Source organism: Festucalex cinctus, chromosome 2 (genome assembly GCF_051991245.1).
Source record: "Festucalex cinctus isolate MCC-2025b chromosome 2, RoL_Fcin_1.0, whole genome shotgun sequence".
Taxonomy (NCBI): Eukaryota; Metazoa; Chordata; class Actinopteri; order Syngnathiformes; family Syngnathidae; genus Festucalex; species Festucalex cinctus.
The window spans coordinates 8,145,102-8,169,864 of NC_135412.1; the positions used below are offsets into that span (position 1 = coordinate 8,145,102).

The 24,763-nt window shown below is 41.1% G+C and overlaps 1 protein-coding gene across 3 annotated transcripts in view; it reads left to right on the top strand.

Moving 5' to 3' along the window:
* LOC144013573 (signal peptide, CUB and EGF-like domain-containing protein 3) overlaps positions 1-24,763 on the top strand; it is a 118,389-nt gene that overhangs the window by 38,420 nt on the left and 55,206 nt on the right. For all 3 annotated transcript variants that reach the window (XM_077512629.1, XM_077512628.1, XM_077512630.1), the window contains exon 4: positions 11,814-11,948. In XM_077512629.1, the coding sequence (XP_077368755.1) occupies positions 11,814-11,948 (135 nt within the window). The remainder of the gene's footprint in view (positions 1-11,813; positions 11,949-24,763) is intronic.

Consider the following 24,763-nt stretch of genomic DNA (forward strand, 5'->3'; position numbering starts at 1 on the left):
GGGCTGATGTGTTTTGATGAGTTTAGGGCCAACGCTGTTGCAAATTGGCAATAAATAATTGTCATAGTGATGAGTCAACTGTTCTCATGGCTTTGTTTCTTGTCCCTGAAATGAAAAACGACTTCCTGAATTGGTAATAAAATAGAGAAATCTCCACTTTGTGGCATCCTAGCCAAAAGCAGCCGTAGCGACACCCCGGCTTGGAGTGAAACTGCAGCAGAAACAGACGTGTATCGAGGCACATGCGCGAGCGTGGCTCCGCTGTAACGTCTCCATGTGAGCCTGACACAGAAGTATAACGATGCCTTTTGGGCTAGAAGCGGGATACTCACCTTGACTTGTTGCCTACCAATTGTACGGCAACTACTTGGAAAATATGGTATAGTGCTAGTGGTCATATTGTGGCTGGTCAGTATATGTGTATGTAGCTTCCAAGTACTTTCATGTACTGCTTTGAGGCATTAAAGACTCTTAAGATAACTATTTCTCAAAAGTTCTAAGGCAGTAACCCTCAGCACAAACCCAAGAAGAGGGAAAGAGGTATAAGTAAGGTTTGAAGCCAAGGCCCCGACTTCCTCTTTCAGGTTTAAGCTTCTTTTTGGCCCCAAAGAAAAGATTAGTCCCTCTTGGCCCTGGAGTGGAGAACCCCTAAGCAGCTGGTTCCCAGACAAGGTCAGACCCTCAGAGCCCTTAAAGACCAGATGTGCCCGAGGCTGCAGAGCAGGAGACGTTGTCTTAATCCTTAAAAGTTCACGCTGAGTTCAGAATCTTTGATCTTTAAATTGATTCTTACTGTATGTTACGTGTAACTGGTAGTCATGGCCATAACATCCAGTTTTAGCCCCCTCTGGCTTCTCTGTGTTCTTGTCAGCCCAGGGACAGTTTCCCCGTGCGTCGCCTTCGTTGCATTTCTTTTCGTACTGCGGCACGTGCCACATGACTCCTTGTAATTGCATGTGTTGGCAGCATAATGGCATAGGGCGGTGGCAGAAGGCGGCGGAGCATGAAGCAGAACGCTGCCTTGTGTGCCTCAACAGGGACGCTGTGGCTTCTGAGGTCTCCGCTGTCTGCCCTAAGCCTCACAGAGATGTCAGGAAGTCAGCAAGGTGGAAGCAATGCAATATCACAGCACACTGCTTCTGTCTACGTGGAGTGAGATGTCACTCACTGTATAATTTAGCCCACAGTGTGCTTTTGTACCCTCTTGAACATCAGCAACGTGGCATTCAGGAGCCTGATTACATCTTTTATAACCATCACGGCTATTTGCCGGTGGAGGTGAGGGATGGATGGTAGTTAATCACCACATGGCCAAGCTGTAAAGGATTTTTAGAGTCTTAGGAAAAACAGAGGAATCAATGTCAATTTAATCCAAAACACACATCCCCTTTACAATGAAAACCAGATGCAGGAAGTCTATTAGTTCCCCACTGTAGCACCGCCGTCCCCACTTATGACCTACGCAATTCGGATGAGGTCCTTTTGGAAACTATCATTCATTTTTACAACAGTACCTTGTCACCTGTATCGTAAACACTTGCGCAAATACTATTTTCATGATTAAAACATGCAATTTCACCTTCACGTTGAAAATAAAAAAAATGTTTGAAAAGCATGCTATCATCACAATGTTTACTTGTATTGATGCTTCTCTGTTTTGTCAAAAAGACACATTTCCCTCAGAGGTGACTTGGGGGTCCACCCGTGGGCCGTATCCCTTTTGATTCTTGTTGACTCAATCTGATTTGGTTTGCATTGATTCAGTAGAGCTCAATTCCCTTTGCAATCTATAGGGAAATGAATGGCCTTTTACTTTAACCTCCCCAAAGTCATAACATGATCTATAACACAAAAGCAATGTCATTACAGCTTTCAAGTAACAGCTTTGTGAAGGTCGCATCAATTAACCCTGCTAAGTGATTAGATTTTTGCCGATTAATGTTATTGTAAAAGTCGTAATTGTCTTGTGTTGCAACATTGAAAGCGCCTTTGATATATTTTAAGTAGATGAAGTAAGTCTTAAACCTCAATCCCAAATCCTGTAATCCTCTGAGACTATTTTCCAAGGTTTCAATCAAAGGGGGAAGCTTCAACTGGATGTATTGAACAGGTTGTCCAACAAGTCATCAAAGAGTCCCAGTTGCACTTGCAATTCATTTGAGTGTGTTGGGTATCAAGTTCTGAGGGTTGTGGTTTTATCCAGCTTTCCTGTGTGGAGTTCCTTCTGGCCTTTTACTCCAGGTTCCTTCAATGCTCCAAAAGCATGCAATGTGATTAATTTAAGACCCTACATTGTCCTTAGCTATGAGTGCTAGTGGTTGTTTGTCAATGTTTGCCTTCAGTATACATATGTACGGCAATTGACAGGCGACCAGTAGGAGACCAGTACCTCTAAACTTAAGTAAGCTGGGATAGGCACCAGCACACCCGTGACCCTCATGAGGTTGTGTATTATGGAAAATGGTTGAATGGGTGGATTTTGACTTAGTAGGCATCCCTGACAAGGTGTGTTTCAATTTGTATTATGCTGTACTTATATTTACCAAATTAAATGGATGAAGTTGTGCTAAGTTACAACTGAGATTGATTGTCAAAAAGCCAAACAAGTGGAAATGCATGACATGTGAAGCAAGATATGTCAATCCCTTGATGTGAAATTTGACTTGATTTCATACCCAAGGCAGATGGCTGGCTAATCCGAAATGTGAAATAGATTTTTCATGAGCCTTATTTTATATGTACTGTACTTACTAGGGGTGTTAAAAAAAAATCGATATATCGCGATACTACATCGCGCAATTCTCGAATCGATTCAATAATAGGCAAAATCGATTTTTATTTTTATTTTTTTATTTTTATTTTTTTATTTTTTTAGGATTCACACCTTAAGCATGGAAGAATGTTATATGAATGCAACATTAAGCCTTAATATTTTATTTCAATGCTGTTCAAACATGAAACAAATTACAACCTCTATAAGACTGAAATTTCAGATACATAAATAATACATTTTCATATCAATCTTACACTCTACAAGCTTACTGATTAGTATTTTCTAAATTTGAATGAAAAAAAATCGCAACAATCGACTTATAAATTCGTATCGGGATTAATCGGTATCGAATCGAATCGTGACCTGTGAATCGTGATACGAATCGAATCGTCAGGTACGAGGCAATTCACACCCCTAGTACTTACATATTTTTTTGTATTTTTTTTCCCCACGTTTGTTAACAATACTGTTCTCTGTGGTGTGCCAAATTTACAAGACGTTTATTTTCACTTGACAGGGACATTTTAGAGTTTTTGTTCAGGTCCTATACTGTATCTGCATATTGTGGTCCCTTACTTTTCCCATTTGAACAGTCTATTAATTACGGTATTTTCCGCACTATAAGGCGCACCGCATTATAAGGCACACCTTCAATGAATGACATATTTTAAAACTTTTTCCATATATATGGCGCTATAGTAAAGGCTGGGGTTACGTTATGCATCCATTAGATGGTGCTGTGCTAAAGGGAATGTCAACAAAACAGTCAGATAGGTCAGTCAAACTTTATTAATAGATTACAAACCAGCTTTCTGACAACTCCAGTCACTCCCAAAATGAATAAACAGCTGTTTAAGTATTTTCTCTGAGGTAAAGTATTAGTATTAGCTAGCGATCCAAGATGGCGGGATCTTCTGCGCATGCGCGTCACCGATCGTGCAGGGTCACCGATAGCGTCTTGACAGCGAGACCTGTTGTGGCTCAATATTGATCCATATATAAGGCGCACTGGATTATAAGGCGCATGGTCAGCTTTTGAAAAAATTGAAGGCTTTTAGGTGCGCCTTATAGTCATGAAAATACGGTAGTTCAGAATACTATGGGGGCTTGTAATGCACATTAATACTTAGCTGCACAGCCACAGATCAATGGGCTGACAATACCATGTGATGAGCACATCATCAGTTCAAGACAACTTCAAGAGTGTATCCCTGTTGCTATGAAGATGCAAATCTCTGCCATGCTCAGCTGACACGCCAAGTCAAGCCAACAAGTGAATTGTAAAGGAAAAATTGTCCACCACATTTAACCCCTGCTAGGATAGAATACAGGCAACAATGATCCAGTTACGTCTGTGACGTTCTACCCAGAGTCCAGGAAAGCAGAATTTCCTCTAGGCCTAAGCACAACTCCTCCTTTACCCTACCTCTCTCTGGGAGCAGCCACTCTACTTTTGTTGTGATACACGTACATCTGGTTTGGACAAGAGTCTCCACAACTCATCGGAGACGAGGCATAGGGATGAGTTCGGGGACGGATTTGAAATTGGTGCATTAGCCAGCTCTCATATCAACAAACGCTCCCTGCGTTCTTGGTGCTGTTCATTCCCATCCACCATGAAATTAACAATTCCAGCTGAGCCAATTGGCAGAAATGCTTCAGAGGAAACTCAAGCCAGAGACCGGGTTTAGCGATGTAAACGTCAAATAGCCTGGTAGCCATCAGACGTCACAATTAGGGCCTCTTCTCTCCTTGGCATACGGTTGTCCACCAAGAAATGTATCCTGGGCTTGTTAAACACTTCCAGACTTGTTTTGGAGTTTCAGAGAAATATTATTTTGTATGATTTTAGAAAAGAAAAACAAACAAACCCTGAAGCGTTTATTCAAGTGCACATACTCATACACGCACCGTACATGAGCTTGACACAGAGGCTGCAGTTACGCTTTAGGCCAGAGGTGGCAGTCGCAAGTAAAAAAGTGACAAATTCCTTCAGTCTGCCGCAGGGCAGCTACTTAAGTGTGAATGTGTGAGCGCACAAATAGTGTATCCACTGTAAAGCATCTTTGAGTGTCCAAAAAAGCACTATATAAATCTGATGCATTATAATAATAATAATAATAATAATAATTACAATTTACATCTTAAAGAGGACATATTTTTTAATTGCTTGCATACAAATAGTTGTGTCTCTGGAATGCCTGCCTATACATCAAATGTGATACTAAACAACCTAATAAATCCTATGTTAGCTGCCTATTTCTGAAAATGTGTCTGTATCTTAGCCTTTCCTAATTTTCCCCAAACTGTTAAAGGCGCAGTCTGCCGGATTCACTCAGGAAAGTTCACTCTTTAAATACAGGATGTACACACTTTCTCTCAGTCTACACATCTGTGTTTATGTTAATCTTTTGTGGTGATTTCGTCCTAAACCCCCACCCCCCCAGCCTGTATTTTGCCATTTTGTGTTTGTTTTGTAAACAGCGGGATGTATGTTTCTGTGGAAAGATAGCGTTTACAACCCTCCAGCCAATCGCAGAGCGGGGGGTGGAGTGTCGCAAACGGGGCCGGGCGAAATCACCACAAAAGATTCACATAAACACAGATGTGTAGACTAAGAGAAAGTTGAAGTGTGTACATCCTGTATTTAAAAAGTGCATTTTCCTGAGTGAATCCGGCAGACAGTCCCTTTAAGTAACAGTTACAATATAGTAACAATAATATCGCCCCTAGATGGAGTTTCTCCATGACTTGGCTGCTAGCTCCATCATTTACAAGACAAACCCAGACTACACTGTCTGAAACACTTAAGTCAAAGCCAAAAGGTAGGCAGAGCTGCACTGAGTTTTACTGGATGCGCAGATTAGCTTCTGATAAGCGGCATATTTCTCTGTGAAATTGTTGAGGTGTTTGTTTGTTGATTTTGGATGCTTTGTTTTTTTACATTCAACCTTCTGCTCTGCCCCAGCTTGTTGTCATGGTAACCAAATCCATACTGGACTCCACAGGAGAGAAGATAGGATGAGCAGTAGCTCATTTTAATGAAAAAAAAAGAAGGAGGAAAATAAGGCTGATTTGGAGAAGGCTTAAAAAAAATGTACTGTAAACTTAGTACTTGATCCTCGGGGCATTTTGAAAAACTGTAATGCTGTTACTGGAGGAAAAGAAAATTCTCAACATGTCTCATTTAGTACTTAAAAAAAAAAAAAGTGGGACGTTGGGACATTTACAAGTTTCTGTTTTCAAAAGCTAACCTTGCCGTCAATGACTTATGGAGTGCTCTGCTGAGGAGCAACTTTTGTTTATTTGAGTTTTTGAAAAGTTCTGCATAGATGACTACACTAACATCCCCTTACATGGATCTGCAAAAATGTTTGAAAGACACAGTCATATTGAGTAATAAACATGCCCGTGACATGGACATTTGCACCAACTGCTTGTCCTACCTCTCTTATCCAAACAGGTATTCTTAATGCTTCTGTACTGCATAATTCAATTTGGGAATTGAATTTGTTTTAACCTATATTTAGCCAGGTAAGACAAATGAGAACATATTCTCATTTGCAATGTTGACCTGGGAGCAGACAGCAGAGTAAAATGGAGCAAAAACAATGGCAAATATAAATACATGAACAAGAAACTGTACAGTGTGATTATAGTTACATAATACATTACGTTATGTCATAGCACATAGGTTCAAAATGGGCTAAAGCGGTTGCAGCGATCATTACTGTATCTCTTACTATCTTAAGTTATGGGAGTGCTATGTCCCCACTTATCACAATACAACAATTTCTCATGCAATGATATGGAACGGCGGCCTTGACTCTATAGCTAAATCGCTTTGTGCTTAAAAAAACTTGTTGTCCCCTCAGGAGGCAGTTCCGACAAATAAGGGAGTGGCCCCGTACTCCCTACTTCCTTTCCTCCGTAACCGGGCGGGAGTCACATGACTACAGGGAATTACACGTTTGCAAAGTACTTCTATTTCGACACGTCTCAACCTCATGAGAGTGAAAAACTTTTTTGCGATATTTGACGTCGTGTTTCCATTACCGGCTTGCTTTTGCGCAACTTGCCTTTTGCGCTAAACTGAGGGTAATGGAAACGCACAAGTGTCAACAAGTTCATTAGCTTGAGCTACACACATAAATATCCATGTATTCTGTCAATCATAAATCATGAATGAATGTGACTTTCTCATGCATGCAACTTAGAAAAATGGCGTTTCTGACTACTGTATTTAATCTGGTGTGACCATGTAGCCAATTTTTTTTTCTTAATGTTTTTACTCTTGAAAAACATGAACGCACAAGAAAGAATTTGTTTTTATTATAAAATTGTTTTTTGTAAACTGAGTGTAAAATTGTGGTAAAACCAACTTCATAAAGTCACTTGAAGAGAGACATTTCCATTGAATATTTAGCAGATGTCATATATATGATTAATAGAATGAGCAGCACAGTCTTGTCTAGCACTTTCTTTCGGCTCAGTTGACACTTGTAAGACAAGATGTGTGCTTGCACTCGGCTGTCCTCTCTGGCTGGGTTCAAACCCGTTTGCTGTGTTTAGTCAAGTGGCTGAGGAAACATGCTGCGTCACTGAACTCGAAAGGAAACATATAGGGAAATGGGAAATTCTGTTCAAAGCCTTTTGAAAATAAGAAATCTTGTTTTAATAGGAGCCTGCCGTGTACTTGCCACCTTTTGCTCACTGACGCTCAACTAAACTACAGCCTATTCACAAACCAAAGCGGCAACAGCGAAGCCTTTCCCCTCCCCCGAGCTTTCCTGTTGCCCGTTACTGCACATGGGTCTGATTTGCTGCCTTATTAGAGGGTGTTTGCCTCCTGTAAATGAAATACCCAAAGAGGCCAGTGTCCGTCCACTCACCTCCTTGTCTCTGGTCTGTCTAGACCACAGGGACAGTCCTGTCTGCGCCTCACAGTAACCGAGCAGCGGGATACGTACGTAGATTGCTCTGATGACAGACAGACAGTTGTTTTTCACTCACACTGTACAATCAGTCAGTAATAACTGTCACTGACATGGCTCAACCTCCAGAAAATAAAAATGAGCGACAGGTTCAAGATTTTCAGGAAGGCAACCGCCATGTTTACATGGCTCTAAATCTCCGCGCAAGGCCAAATGTTATATATACAGTCAAGGCTATCTGAGAAACCGGCGGACATGTCCTCCGCAAACACAACCGATCTCTTAATCTTGCTCTGTTTGAACCTTCCTTTTCCCTTCGTCTCCTGGACTGACACAGGGATAAAGCAGCGACGTGTCTCATTTTTCAGAATTAAGGCAGCCCTTTTAACTTGATTAAGACATTTTTTCCCGTCCTCAAGAGACGTTTTAAAAAATGTTTAAAGACCAAATAACATGAGCACGTCTCCGAGCCATGCCAAAAACCCTTTCCGCTTGGAAATATTTGCTTTGGACGCCAGCCTTGCCCAGCACACAACACAGGCAATTATGGGAGCTATTTTAAACGGGGAGAGATCTACTGACAGGCGACGCCTCATTTGGAGGGATGAAGGAATCAGGAAATGAAACCTTCATTGATGCACTGAGCGTATGGAAAGAGAATTCCCGCAGGCCTTCTGAAGCTGTTTGCATATCTCACAGGCATGTTGCGCATGTATTAGGGACATTTGGGTTCATGCGTGCGTTATAGCAACTTCCCCGTTTCAAGCAGCTCCTCTCTTTGTTATTGCCAACTCCATGAAGTCAACAGCGAGGCACACTACAAGGTAATTCAACGAAAACCAAACTCTGTGGCCACAGTGGTTCGTAGGTTGCAGACAGGTTTGTTGCTTGAATGTAAGAATTGGACAGCAGACTTGGTCCATGAGTGTGACCTGCCACTGACTGACCTGTCAAGTCCCCGAGGTTGCCGACTCGTCAGGTGCCATTTCAAACTGTCTGTGCATCTGTCTCTGCACTTCTGTGGGGAAGGAAGAAGAAGACAGAGTAGATTTTAATTTGTAACTCTGCCGGGCTGAGAATTCCCCAGAAAGGAAACTTAACCTAGAGGCCTTCTCAGACTGGACAAATAGACAGTAATTTAGTTTCGCATGACGGTTTATTAAAAAAACAGCCTTGTATACACAGCAGATTATTGATTCAACGAGCAGTGGGGTGGATAAGGTTCCAGTGTGGTCGGTAGTGATAGAGCTCAGGTCTCCAGGGGAAGAGAGAAAATGGAGTGTTACCTCCAGAGCCACAGTGCACTCACGCACAGTTCTTTGGACCAAGAAAAGCAAAACAATTTTTTTTTTTGCAAGATTTCTGATATTGAGAGACAAGTTTGTGTCCCGTTTGGGCATAGCAGTGAGGAGTGTGTGATTTATTATTAGTGTACGTCTCACTTGTGCTTGTGGCCATTTCTTGTCCTGTGGGAGAACCGAGCCTCAGGCGATATCTTAAAAAAGACCCCGTCTGCCTCTGTCTGCATTAACTTGGTCACTTGTCACCCTACTGCAACCACGCCACCCTTCCAAGTCACCCCGCCCCCACCAAGTCTCCCTCCTCCTCGACTCCCGCTTCCACCCTTCTAACTGCATTCCTGCTCCACGGGGCTGACAGACACTCGTCATCAGCAGGTACTCTAGCCCAGGTGGATCAGGTTTCTCACTTGCCAGGGGTTTGTGCTGCATGTGCAATTTTATGGCTTAGGCATGCTGCAGTTGGCAGTTTCCGTGCAGGTCTGGTGTGCTGCCATTTCGGATACCTATTAGTGAAGTCATGGCCTCTGCAGACAGATTAAGACAAGCCCTTTTGGCATTCCGATATATTTAACAGTGTTGGCAAATATACATCACATTTTTCTCAAGCTTCTTGTTCTTGACATCATATGCTCATGCACGAAAAGCATTTGTCATTTCTATCTTTTCTGCTTGACCTTGGTCACTTGTTCCATTTACATGTTATTTTGTTGAGATTCCACCCACTGGCTGTCTCTATTGTACGGAGCCCCTAAGGTGACATGGTAGAAAGAAAAAAAACAACAACTTTGCGTTCCCTCGCAAAAAAATTTGCGTTCGAACGCAATCTTTGCATTCGAACGCAGTTGTTTTGCGAGGGAACGCAAAGTTGTTTTTTTCGCCTGCCATGCCACCTTAGCTGCGCCGTAAACACTTCCGGGTCATCTTCCATGTGACCAAAAGCGACGAGGATGGAACGTTTGTAAACATGAAACAAAACATTGGGAAAACTTTCCCAAAACGACTAGGATGGAGCATGTATTTTTCCACTGCTTTGTTTACACGTCGCTTTTTTTCCACATGGAAGATGACCCGGAAGTGTATACGGCGCGGCGAAGGAGACATGGTAGGCGAAAAAAACAACTTTGCGTTTCCTCGCAAAACAACTTTGCGTTCAAACGCAAAGATTGCGTTCCCTCGCAAAGTTGTTTTTTTTTTTTTTCTACCATGTCACCTTAGGGGCTCCATAGTACTATGACTCAAAGGTAAGGAAAAACAAAGTATCCATTCCATTCCATTGGAATAATTTCATTTCCATATCCATTCCAATTTTACATAGATGTAGTGTGAATGTTATTACGACATTTACTTGGATATGCTATACTGCACATGTTAAATCAATTAATTAGTAAAAGTAAAAATTGGGATAGATTTTTAGGGCCAGATCTCATGCAGATTAAAATGAATTTTTCCAGTATTCAATTAGTGTTTTATAAAGAATCTTCTTTTCCTTTCGGCTTCTCCCTTCAGGGGTCACCACAGCGAATCAGTTGACTCCATCTAAACCTGTCCTCTGCATCCTCTGCTCTCACACCAACTACCTTCATGTCCTCTTTAACTACATCCATAAAGCTCCTCTTTGGTCTTCCTCTAGACCTCCTGCCTGGCATTGTGGGGGTGGTATGGGGGGATGGGGGTGTCTTCTCCTAATGTAGGGGTAAGCACGTTGAGCACAACAAAATGTCACTGGAGAAGTTTACCGTCCACGTTAGCGACCGTCCACAAATTAAATTCCCAGAGTGACCAATATAAATGAGAACTTGAATCCCATATACACCACCCCCTTGAATATATAATTTGTGGACAGTCCCTAACTTCTACTCGCACTGATCATGCCCTCCTCATCGGCCACAGTTTCAACTTCACTTTTGGCTGGACACAAATCTTTGGTTAGGGCGTATTTTCCCCCTTTAATGTCCGCTGTGGGACGCAATAATTTCCCATGAGTGTCTTTGTAGTCATTCAAAGTCATGTGATTTTATGCATGTGTACAACACATTACGGGACGATGATCACATGAAAAAATGGCCGCTACTGTACCTAAAGCAAAAATATCTCTTAAAAGTACTACAAAATCATAATCGCTCAGTATAAATTTTTGTTTTTTTCAGGGAAGAGTTTAAATGAACCATTTCACAAACTAGCTGGTTAGTTTTTAATAAATGGTGTACTGCTTTAAAGTGTGTTTGTGAGTAAAGTGAGAAGAAATTACTTTTTGTGTCATTTTTGTTTTGGTTGTTTGCCATTATTATTATTATTATTATTATTATTATTATTATTATTATTTTATTTTTTAACCTGTCGTAACATTGGCATTGTTTCAGTTAAAGTTCGGCATACACTGCCAGTGCACAAGTGCACAAAGTAAGGCCTATAAAAGTCATTTGAATTTGTTGTGGAAAAACCTATGACCATGCAGCCAGTTACGTTCAAATTAACTTCAGTTACGTTGTGTTCCGTGCCTGCAAAGACATTGTGTTTGGTAAACATTAATATTACAGCTTGTACTTATACTAATATTATCATTTAACTGAAAGCATAACTCTTGTCTATGGTAACCGAGGCCTCACAGAGTGACTTTAGCCCCCTAAAAAAAAAGAAAAAAGATATTCATCTGTTCTTTATTAAAACTCTCTCTGTTCAAAGACTTGCTTATTATGATTGTGGTTTACAAGTAGTTTTCCCGACTCTGGCAAGTAGCACTCTTGTGTACCTTATGTTCTGTCCTGAAGTGATTCTATTAATTGTATCTTGTGTCTCTTTATGCAGATGTGGACGAGTGCTCGGAAGGCAACGGCGGATGCCAACAGATCTGTGTCAACATGATGGGCAGCTATGAATGTCGCTGTAGAGATGGATTCCTCCTGAGTGACAACCAGCATACCTGCATCCAAAGGCCAAAAGGTTACATGCACAATAATGCACACGTGCGCTTTAATGATCTGACTAAGTAGGAAAAGATTAGCCACAAAAGTCTTATTTGGACCATTATCTGATGATTTATTCTACCATATTCAGTAGGCCACATGTAAAAGTCATATTTTACTATTTTATGACCACAATTATTTTGTACTGTATCTGTATTTAAACTGGAGGGTTAGCAATATAATACGTTTTCATCTGCAGGGGCAAACGAAAGAAGAGTGGTGTAAATTGAACCCATTCAATGTTTGATAGCATTTGGAGCCGTTGGCGGTTGGAGTTCGCCCAGGGTGTTGTGAGCAGACAAAACCAGAGCTGCCAACTGTTTCGGATTGTCCATGTTTTGTTACGTAAATCCCTCAACGCGACCTCGTTAAGCCTGGAACGTGGTAGTAAACGAGCAAAAATACTTAGTGGATAATTGTGATTTTTTTTTTTTTTTTTTTTTTGACAACACACCGCTAAACCGTGACGTCAAGGTCCAAAAGTTATCGAAAAGCTAATTAAGCTGATAAGCTAAGCTTATTAACTCATTCACTCCCAGCCACTTTCACAGAAGCAATCCCGTTCGCTCCCGGCTGTTTTACTGGATTTTGACTGATTTTGCAAGGCCCACAGAATATTGTGTTCAATTGCTATAAAAGCATGGAACCTATCAAAAGAAAGATTAAAGTCTCTTCTTTCATCAGGAAAAAAAGTATGTTTCTTTCTCTTTCCATTTTGCAGCAATTAGCATTAGAAGAGAGCTAAGTTTCATCAGTTTTCACAAATCTATTTAAAATTGTAAGTAATTGAGCTTTTTTTCTAGATGGCCCTGGTTGATCTCCTTTGCTCTGCTGCCACCTGCTGGCCGTTTGTGTAATAACTACTATTTCTGCAACCGTTCTTTGCAGCTGAGAGGCTGCATCAAAGCCTTCTGTAGCATAAAACAAAAAAAACAAAAAAAACGTATAAATACGTCTTTGGGACACTTAAAACATAAAAAAAACATATTTACACGTTATTGGGAGCAAATGAGTTAAGAATGGAAACACAATTAAAGTGTACCTCCGGAGCCCCATTTTGAGGTATTGATGGGGAAACGGAGCAATACTAATATTATTTGATGAATAAGTGGTGTTCCCATTTTTGTGTCTGGCCTTGTATGTGCCAAAATAATTCCACTGGTTAATGCTCTTTGCCATGGTTGGGGTGGATGTGACATCGCCACTTTGACAAGGCCGTCACTCGCACCCATTAGTTACTACTGAGTGAGACGCCAGATCGTTTGTCAATGGATGTAAAGCTTTCATCCAGACTCTGTTATTTATTTATTATGATTTATTTCAACGGATAGAATATAACCCGACAGACAGGCTTCTGATTTTCATATGGCGGGAGAATACATACGTGACAACAACTCCTCCTGTCTCATCTCATTTGTCAGCAAATGGGCGTCGACATTCACGGATCGATGGACCTTGAGTGAGTATGGACTCTGGAGAGTTGCGGGAATTACTCCGATTCATCCAAAAATGCCACATTGAATTGGGGTAGATGGCTGAGCTCACACGGCTTTCAACGTAGTGACGTCACAGCTTCGCTCCTCGCCGCAAATATGGCTGCGAGCAGTAGCTGCCATGGTGTCTTGATAAATATGTTCCGGGAGCTATTCATGTATAAGATTGCTTTAATACCACCGACCAGCGTAACACAAAACGTATTGGATGTAGTTTATCTTAGTAATCCATATAACTTCATCCTTCGGATGACTTTATTTATAACCCCACTCTCTGTATAACAGCCAGAGATGGGTACCTTTCACGTTTGAACTGGTACTTGGGAAATCTGGGAATATCCATACCGGTGCTCAACGATACACATTTTCGGTACTTTTGTTCTCTCTCTCTCTCTCTCTCTCTCTCTCTCTCTCTCTCTCTCTCTCTCTCTCTCTCTCTCTCTCTCTCTCTCTCTCTCTCTCTCTCTCTCGCTCTCTCTCTCTCTCTCTCTCTATCTATCGCTCTCTCTCTATCGCTCTCTTTCTCTCGCTCGCTCTCTTTTTTTTAATTTTTAAAATTATTTATTTATTTGGGTGGTAATGAATGTTAATAATTTATTATAATAATAATTTCATTCAACAGTAAAATCGTCTTCAAAATCAATTAAAACAAGTATTTTTCAATATACGAACTTGACAAATAGCAACCATTTAAAATTTAAAACTAACGAGCCAGAGAGGAATAATTTGAAAAATAAAGATATAACATTTTACAATTACTGAAGTATAATTAATACACATAAATCAATATTACAAAAAAACAACAACAAGTGTGAAGCAAAGTTCTGTGTAGTGGACACCACATGGAACGAAGTTAAACAGTAAATATATAAATTAATAATTATATATATAATTGTATATTGTATATATTCTATATCTATATATATTGTATATTATATACATTAATAATTTTTCAAGAACATAAAGCCTTGGTTGGAAGAGGACATGACGTGGACAATGCAAATAAAGAATACAAATGCGACACAAATATGATCCGAAACCTTTCGAACCCCGACGAAACCCAACATTTGCAACGTTGAATGGAGCCATCAATGATTGTACACTGGTTATCTGAATTACAAAACATATTTTTGCAACGCATAATAATTCAGCAGATTCCAGTTTGAGCAGAGATTGCGATGGTCGTCATTGCACTCTGATGATCCAAACTAGCCTAGATTGTGCAAGTTAGATTATGGGATCAAGCTGGCCCGGTGAACTGTCACTGTTTACATTTCATAAACGCAGTGTTATTTGAGCGGAGTAAAAAGCTGGATCGTGTGTTTCAAAGCGCCACTACTCTATCCATGGTGCCAGAAGCAGAGTGTGAGCACCAGGCCGGTCTCCTCATGTTTGACAAATGTGCTCACTATTCCTGTTAACATTTCATTTTTATATTAATTTGAACTTCATTGCTTCCAGATGAAATTTAGATGAGGCGATAGTAGAGATAACGTAAATGTAATAAGACTCAGATAGCAGGTCTTCTGTCATTCTTTCATTATTTTTGAAAGATGACTTGCCTGCTTATTATTCAACACCTTCTCATTCCCAACTCATCCAAAGTGAACACTTGATCAGTGAAATACGAGTGGAGCTTATTAGCTGCCGGGACCCTTCAAAGGGTCACGTTTGGATCTAATAGTTCCCTTCGAGGCATGACGTGCGTGTAACAAGAGTACATTTATTAAAAGAGCCTTTGGAAATCGTTATGTTATATGATGTGTGAACGCTCAAATTGAGGTCTGGTTAAGGTTTATGCACAAAAAGCACCTGGTTAGAGTTACAATATACTGCGGCTTTGGCTCAAGTTATGACTTCCTCAGGGCCGTGTGAGCTTTACCTTCATGGTGACAGTAAGACTTTTTCATCATGCTGGCAATGTTGTGCTTGAAAAGAACTAATGACACCGTTTCAAGTGTTCTGTTTTCTGTTGTGGTGTGTCACCACAGTATGAACTTTGGTCACCAGTAGCAAAGTGTGGAGCTTGTTTGATCCGTCTCCCATGACATATTTGGCACACATCATGCAGCTAACATCACCACATTCTCTTCTTTAAACAAGTAGGCTCCTTTGCAAAATTGAGTACCGTATTTTACGCACTATAAGGCGCACCTAAAAGCCTTCAATTTTTTTCAAAAGCTGACCATGCGCCTTATAATCCAGTACGCCTTATATATGGATCGCCATCTTGGAACGCTAGCTAATACTAATACTTTACTTCAGAGAAAATAATAAAACAGCTGTTTATTCATTTTGGGAGTGAATGGAGTTGTCAGAAAGCTGGTTTGTAATCTATTCATAAAGTTTGACTGACCTATCTGACTGTTTTGTTGACATTCCCTTTAGCGCAGCACCATCTAATGGATGCATAACGTAACCCCAGCCTCTACTGTAGCGCCTTATATATGAAAAAAGTTTTAAAATATGTCATTCATTGAAGGTGCTCCTTATAATGCGGAAAATACGGTAGTTGACCGTGACAGCACCAGCGACCAATCCCTTGTCAGTCACAATGTTGGTGTGATCTGTGTTGTTGTTGATAATATTTTTTCTAGTATTATTACAGCATTGTGATGAAGGGAATTGGAAGGAATGATTGCGTCTCTGCCTGTGAATTGGACCTGAAGAATAGATTCACGCGCCACCTTTCTTCGCGAGTGGCTCAGGAACATAAATCCTTGAGAAAATGAAAAGTGAGCCTTTCTCCTAGCCAAGTAGGTTTAAATGCAGCTCTCCTTCTATTCTGCAGGATTTCTTCTTAACCCCGAGGGTGCACTTTTCTCATAAGTTTGACTGTTCCTGTTAAAAAGACACCAGCTCTCCATTTCTTTCATGAAAAAATACAATATTGTGAGCAAATTCTGACCTGCGGATGGTGTCGAGCTGGACTCGGTGTTGTCTGGCAATCTGGTTGCCGTCTGTTTTCCTCTGCCTGTTAGCAAACACTTGTTAGCATTGAACCTGTACCAATTAGGCAGCAGGGTTCTGATAGCCTCTCAGCTAATGACAAAGTTGCTGCTGGTCTGTCTCTTATTAGATTTGCCGTAAGCCCCCCACCAGCCCCCGAACAGAAATAACTCCAGCCAAATCAAGGTTCCGTCGTCTAGCTGGCCAAAATGTAACAGTTCATTTATTCTCTGTGAACATTTCTCCTCGTGAAGAGATAAAGTCTTTGAAAGGCCAGCCAAGGTGCTTGGTGCTTGATAGGAATGACATTTAGGTCAAGAAAGGGTCCACTGCTTTGGATTTGATTGAATGTTTACCTTTTAAAGGAGGATAACAGGAACCCTACAACACGTGTGTATGCGTGCGTGCGCGTGTGTGTTAGCGTGGAAGGATCCAGTGCACTGGAGCTTGGAAATTTCAGACTCAGGCAACCCACACATCCATATTTTCTGTTTTGCACATTTATGAACGCAAAGTAGGGCAATTACTTGAAGTGTGCGTTGATGGATTGGTAGGAAAGTCACGTACAGCAGCTAATGTATTCAGTCTGCTGCCCCCCTACTGCTTATTACACAAAATGAAAATGGTTTAAAAGTTCTGTCATAAAGTAGAGCAGCATGAGTTGTGGCGATTAAAGGAGGCATGTAATATTTGACTTGTCCTGTCACAGCATCAAGTACCGGTAAGTGCGTTTCCACTACCCTCAGTTTTGCGCAAAAGCAAGCTGGTAACACTGTATTTGCGGAAAAAAACTCCCAAATGTCGCCAAAAAGTTTTTGCGCTCTCATGAGGTGCTTTTTGAGACGTGTCGAAATAGAAGTATTTCGCAAAAGTGTAAGGGAAACGGTTTTTGCGCGTTAGTAGTCATGTGACACCCGCCCGGTCACGGAGGAAAGGAACCTAACACGTTGTTTATGTGTATTTTTATTAAACTTGTAACTACTATTTGTTTTGAGAATGATTAATTTCGGTTTTGTATTTTAGTTTTACATGCTGAAGTGATTTGTATCGGCTACTGCACGTCATGAGAGCAAAAGAGACCGAGCGAGCCTTGTTCGAGAAGTTGAATCAAAAGACAGAAGCTTGAAATCGTGTCCTGCCATGTCTGGTTAATTTAGCAGGGAAGACGCCAGAAAACATCAGAAACTTTAAACTATTTGTAACTAGGGGTGTTAAAAAAAATCGATTCGGCGATATATCGCGATACTACATCGCGCGATTCTCGAATCGATTCAATAAAAATTATTTTTATTTTTTTATTTTATTTATTTATTTTTTTTAAGAGCTCAGAATTGTTCATTCGGTAGTCTTACCGATTCAACGTCTTATCATCATTGCCTTTTTTTTTTTTTTTTTTTTTTTTTTTTTGTGTGTGTGTGAATCGATTTTTAAACTTCCATTTTTAATGGAAAAATATTCAACAAAACGTCTGACTTCGGGTTAGGATTCACACCTTGAGCATGGAAGAATGTTATATGAACGGAACATTAAGCCTTAATATTTTATTTTAATGCTGTTCAAACATGAAACAGATTACAACCTCTATAAGACTGAAATTTCAGATAAATAAATAATACATTTTCATATAAATCTTACACTCTACAAGCTTACTGATTAGTATTTTCTAAATTTGAATGAAAAAAAATCGCAACAATCGACTTATAAATTCATATCGGGATTAATCGGTATCGAATCGAATCGTGACCTGTGAATCGTGATACGAATCGAATCGTCAGGTACTAGGCAATTCACACCCCTATTTGTAACCCGCCTTTTACCCAGCGTCCGGGAACAACAACATTTTAGTGTTACAGGAAGTAGGAAGTACGGGGCCAATTGCTCTCCTGTCGGACTCGGAACTGCCTCCCAAGGGTATAACAAGTCTTTTTAAGCACAAAGCGATTTAGAGAACCAATATGCCACCGTTCAATGCACATTCCATATCTTTGCAGAAATCGCTTAACACGAGTTACATGCTCGCGCATATACACACAACACCACTCACACAACACCAACACTAAATGCCCGAACCCGCCCGATCAGTGGTGAGTGTTTTTAAAGTAATATAACTAGTACACGGGGGGTCCGTCTACCGTAAACAACATGAGCGCCTCCTTCAGAACAGCGAGATCTCGCGAGATGGGACATTCAGAGAATTGCGCCTCAGAAGCGTAACGCTCTTCAATGTACCCACCGACAATTCGAAATTGTACTTTATCGAAATAGTCGCTTTTATTTTTGCGAAAAAGGGTAATGGAAACGCACCTAGTGTGGCAGCAAGTGTGGCCAGGCGTTTGTGTCAAGATGGGAAATAGCAGAAAGTAGAGTGAAAATTTGTACCATCTAATTATTAAGTACTGTATATGTGGTGGAAGAGGAAAATTATGAAGTTTTGATGATGTAAAATTCCTAGACCGCTGTCTCCAGTCACTGCTGGAAGGAAACTGGTGTTAAAAAATATATCATAATATGCTAACAGGTTTTTACATTTTTTAAAGGTCCTATGCCATGAAAAACATGTTTTGTCCAAGTGTTGTACAATATGCATAACACAGGTCAAAATGAGTCTGTGACATGGTTGAAGTTTGACATCTATGTGTTTTGTCATTTGCATGCAATCGTCATTGAAAGGTCTAGAAAACAAGCAGATTTGATTTTGGCCCTTTTGTTAGGTACACGAGATGTGTGACTCATTATTCAAGTAAACATAATTGACATGGTTGCTAAAACGGCCATCCAACTCAGGACAAATGGTTGACGGCAACAACACACCCACATTTTTGCAAAGCTAAAACTTTGTTAGTAAATTCTAACGGTATGCATAGATGAGTATCATTAGCATAAGTCGTATTTAGGCATATACAGTGGATACTAAAAAAACAGAATTTGTAACGAATTTCCAGTGGAGAAGGTCGAGCAGGCATGTTATCAATTTTGCTGCACTAATAAATTGTGTGTCTTTAAAAGACTTAAGAGTCCTCAAGGCGTGAATGTGTAAGCAAAGAGCCAAAATGCCAGTTACAGGCAAGGAGGACTCACTTAACGTCTTCCCCCTCTGCCATCGGTCGCTTGTACTCGTCTGCGTCACGAGTACTCGAGTACTTGAAAAAACGCTGGTATCGGCCCGATACCGATACCTTATATCGGTACTCCCCCATCCCTAATAATAATAATAATAATAATAAATTTAATGAATGCCCTGCAATTGGCTGGCAACCAGTCCACTGTGTACCCCACCTGCTGCACGAAGCCAGCTGGGATAGGCTCCAGCACCCCCGCGACCCTTGTGAGGAATGAGCGGTCAAGAAAATGGATGGATGGATGGATGGATGGAAGGAATTTAATGAAATGTAATAGATGGAATCAGACATTGCTTTTGAATTATGGTTCAACAGAACTGTTAAAAAAACAACAACAAAAGCAACAAATTAATGAAACAGACCTATGCAAAAATGATGGCACCCCTGGAAAAGATTGACAATAATTTGACCATAGAGAGAGACATGTTCAACCAAGAAGCATCTTCTAATAAGCATCACAGGTTTCTTCAAACTTGTAAGCAGTTGCTTGGCCTATTTGAAGGGCAATAAGTAGTCACGTAGTAGTGAACAGCCAATGATGCTTCTCCTCTTGCAAAAATTAAAACAAGGATAAAGAGTAAAAACAAAGGGAAAAAAGCAAACACGTGCAATAGGTGTCCGGCTTCTCCGGCATGCACTGTGCCGTGCTGCAGACAGGTAGTGTGATGGGAAGAAGGAAGAGTGTCACAGCTTTCTCAGTATGCTTCACCGCTCGCTTGTTCTCTCCCCACCATCACATTAAAATGTGAACATGCACAAATCTGCAGCTTTTATATGATTCCTTCCCGGGACACGTTCAGACATGTTTTTATGACATTTAACAGCAGACCGGGTTGTGTCAGCTTTGGGATGTGTGTGTGTTTTTTTTTGTGCCGGCCAACCAGAACCGTAACAATGCAAGGAATTTTCCAATAAATGTTAAGAAATTCCATAATAAATAGTTACATCAGTTCGTGTTGCTTTTCGGCCTCTTTGTGTGAAATCACAAACGGGCTGATTGAAACATGTTTGTTCTTTTCTTTTCTTTTGGAGGAACCGTGAAGTAATGGCCAGTTTTCATTCTTCCAGTGATACTCTGCCAGTACTGTGAGGTTGTCCCACTGGGCAGGGGGACTACCTGACATGTGTGCCCTGTTGGCTCTCAGTATGCCTGCTTGTGTGCCACAAAACTGTTTTTACAAGTGCAGAAATCTCTGCCCCATTGCTCGACAGCCCAGCCGTATAATCAGGCTCTTTTCCTGTTCCGGGGAAGTGGAGCAAACAAAAGAACACGTTTCTGTCACCAGTTCTGTCCACTTTCCCCTCTCTCCTTTTCACCCTTTCTCTGTGTCCATACTGCATTATCTTCCCATCATCCTTCCTCTTCGTCCACTTTCACAGGCCCCGTGCCCTCGGTGCCCTCACCCCCACCGAACAAACATGCGTCGGCGGCTTGGGGTTTTTAGCAAATGCTGACTGCCTCGCCACTGAGTTTGCTGGACCTCATTTTAGACGGGTATCCCTTTTGCTTGTGGCTTTCTTGAAGGCTGAATCCCGAGGCTGGCCAGCCCAGCGCACTGCTGTGGACTACCTCTGTGCCAGTGGGGTTTTTCCACTCACACTTGGCTGTCATGGCTATAACCGGCAGGCCAGACGGGGCTCTGCTGAGACATATTCAGCTGTCTGTCCCTTTTTGATTTAGGAAAGAATGTGCCTGTAAAATCGCTTACTGTACCTCTGCAGCTGGCACACTTTCTTTTGTGAGAGGATACGCAATTGTAGAGGGAGTCCTTTGGGACTTCACAACAAGGTGACCCCAATAGAACAAGAGAGTGAAGACGAGGGGGACTACATCCCCAGCAGGTGTTGCGCTACAGTCTGTGACACAGATGGACAAAGGCACTGAAATGCAAGATGAATACATTATGCAAATACACCTATGTCAATCCAGACCTATGCATTGAACACAACACAATACAAGACTGGGTTTACAATTGCTGTCGCACATACAGTACCTGAACATGAATGCGTATCAAGGCTTTTGAACCTAAAGCCATTTTAGGAACAGTTAACCTTTAACAATAGAAGCTACCGTATTTTCCGCACTATAAGGCGCACCTTCAATGAATGACATATTTTCAAACTTTTTCCATATATATGGCGCTATAGTAGAGGCTGGGGTTACGTTATGCATTCATTAGATGGTGCTGCGCTAAAGGGAATGTCAACAAAACAGTCAGATAGGTCAGTCAAACTTTATTAATAGATTACAAACCAGCTTTCTGACAACTCCATTCACTCCCAAAATGAATAAACAGCTGTTTTATTATTTTCTCTGAGGTAAAGTGTTAGTATTAGCTAGCGATCCAAGATGGCGGGATCTTCTGCGATCGTGCAGGGTCACCGATAGCGTCTTGACAGCGAGACCTGTTGCGGCTCAATATTGATCCATATATAAGGCGCACTGGGTTATAAGGCGCATGGTCAGCTTTTGAAAAAATTGAAGGCTTTTAGGTGCGCGTTATAGTCGTGAAAATGCGGTAATCTAATGCTACTTTATTGCTGTTTCTTATTCTACTGGTTACTTGTAAATTAATACATCTGCAATCCGTTGTACAGTAGAGCAAATCTTATATGGTGAACAATTGCTGACAAATGACATATGAATAGTTTATAAAAGTGCAATTTTCAAATAAGAGGGAGCCATCCCAAAGGGATTAATCAAGTCGAGTCTAAGTCTAAAATCTGTACAGAATATCTCACAGTTTGTAGTTTTAGTTTACTATTGTTTCAGTCCGAAATAGACTTGATTTACCGAAGCCATTGCAAATTGAACAGTAAGACATGGATGGATTCTCGCTGTTCTTAACCCACTAGTTGACTCATCAGTCAGTCGGACCATCTGCGTTGCAGCTCAGCCTGACCAAATCCGGTTCAGATCCTTTCCCATTCTCCTTTCTATGTGCTGACATTTTTATCCTTCTATTAAAACTTTTAAGGAGCCATTTTCTAAAAGGAAGGAATGTTGCTTTAATAGGGTGGCAGTTCCAATGCATCGGCCCCTTCTTTTCAGTCCGTGACCAACCAGCGCTCACTAGCTGCTTAATGTTCTCCAGTCCGAGGAACATCTCCCCTCTGAGACATATGACAGCAGCTCAGCGTGGCCCATGAGACCTCTTTTCACTACTTCAAGCACTCAGAGCAGACTATAAACTCTTGGCATGCCTTGCACTACTTCAGAGCCATTGTTTCAGTCTCTCTACTATGTGGTTCTCAGGTTTGAACAGAGCTTGCAACGCTAGCTTCAAAAAGCTTTAGCCTCCTTGGATCTTTTGTTGCAAGATCAGTTGGTTCAGCTTCCGAGCTGGAACAGGTAACTACATATATTTTTTTTTGGTTGACTATGAGCAAGAACAGCAGCATGGAGTCTCACAGAGTGCGCTTGTACAAATAAACATGTAACTTATCAATCATCATATAATTGATTGATGGTGGTGCCGTGCATACAAAAGTATTACTTTTGGAAAGAGTTACGCTAGTTTGATATGAGAGTGCCATTCTCCTTATCAGAGGGAGAACATTTCCAAGGAGATGGAGGAGCCGTGCCATAAGCTACATAAAAGGAATTTATTAGCTTTGAGTAGCCCTTCAGGTTCAGAGGTCATGACCTGTCTTGGGAACACTCCCACTTGTTTTCACACCTAATTGCAGTGTTCCCTTTGATTTACACGCAATGACTTTCTCTTTTTTTCGAATGTCCACTCTTTCCCTGCTGCTTGTTGGACTCTTAAGTCATGCCAACCGCTATATTTATGAAAAGGTCCGAGTGTTATTGGTTTCATTTCCGCATTATAGGCTGTATATGGGCAAACATGTTGCTGTAGTGGCATGTGGTTCATATCTTGAGTTATTTTTCCCTTTCACTTTCCCATCCGTATTCATAATAACAGTTGTTTTTCTTTCTGCTTCCCATCATTTCGTAATGATAAAAAAGCTGGAGCCAGTGTGAGAGAACGGCACACTGTGGATGATAGCTGTGCTTGGCGCAGAGAAAAGGTCCATTGTGTCAACACTGTGACTTTTATTGGTCCTGGGAGAGATGAAGGCCTCGGTTCTGGCCCCAGACCGGCATGTTATTGATGGATGGCTCTGTAGCATTCGGGAAGCAGGGCTGTATAAAAATGATGAGGGGGCGGTGTGAGTTTTGGGATGCATAATAGAGCCTCAGTAAGTAATTTTTAGTCCACTGGGGTTACTTGGATAGAAATTCAACCCCATATTAAGTTCATGGATTTATCGCTCGTTTTCTCTCATAGGTTTCTCACTCTGACCCTAGAGAAGACGCAGAGGAGAAAAGGGGCCGCTGAATTCCTCAACCTTCTTAAATTTTCAGCATGATTCACAGAACTTGGAGTACAAGCTCCTTACTTGATATCATGATGTGGATTCATAATTTATGGGCCACGTTTCTCTGATACCTTGGACAAAGTTGGCTGAACCAACTATACAAGCAAATAAAATGAATGATCTTCTAAATGTTCATGACACATACAATTATAGATGATTTTTGATGGCTAGAACCTGGTTTCAACCACAGTATAAGCAAGTGGTTTATTTCAAATAAGTTTGTCACATTATGGTTTGGACCAAACAACATTGATTAGTAGTAATGGCATCAGCTACATAAATAGAAACACATGTGAATTGCCAATAAATTGAGCATTGGTGCTAAACATGACACACACTATAGTGCTACATTCTGAAAATATCCTGAAACAAGCAATACAAAGTAGGTGGAGGACTCAGGACCACAGGCAAAAGACTGAGGCCAAGATAAGATCGGACCAAGCTCCCACAGTGTTGCCCACTGTGATGACGTTTTGGGAAACAATATATGAAACTTCATTCCGTCAATAATAACTCCATAAAAGGGAGCAGACATAAGAAACATACACAAGATTGTTTCTAGTGGCAATATTTTAATACCAAAAGTAGGAATAATTTAATACATCTGAGATTGGCTGGCAACCAGTCCAGGGTGTACCCCACCTCCAGCTGAGATAGGCTCCAGCACCCCCCGCGGCCCTTGTGAGGAATAAGCAGTTAAGAAAATGGATGGATGGATGGATGGAATTTCATACATGAGTAGAAACAACACCACTCTAAATACAGATGTCTGAGGGTGATGTGCATTATTAGTTCGTTGGGTGGATTAGCTGTAGTCTGTCCCATTATCTCCCACCCCCCACTGC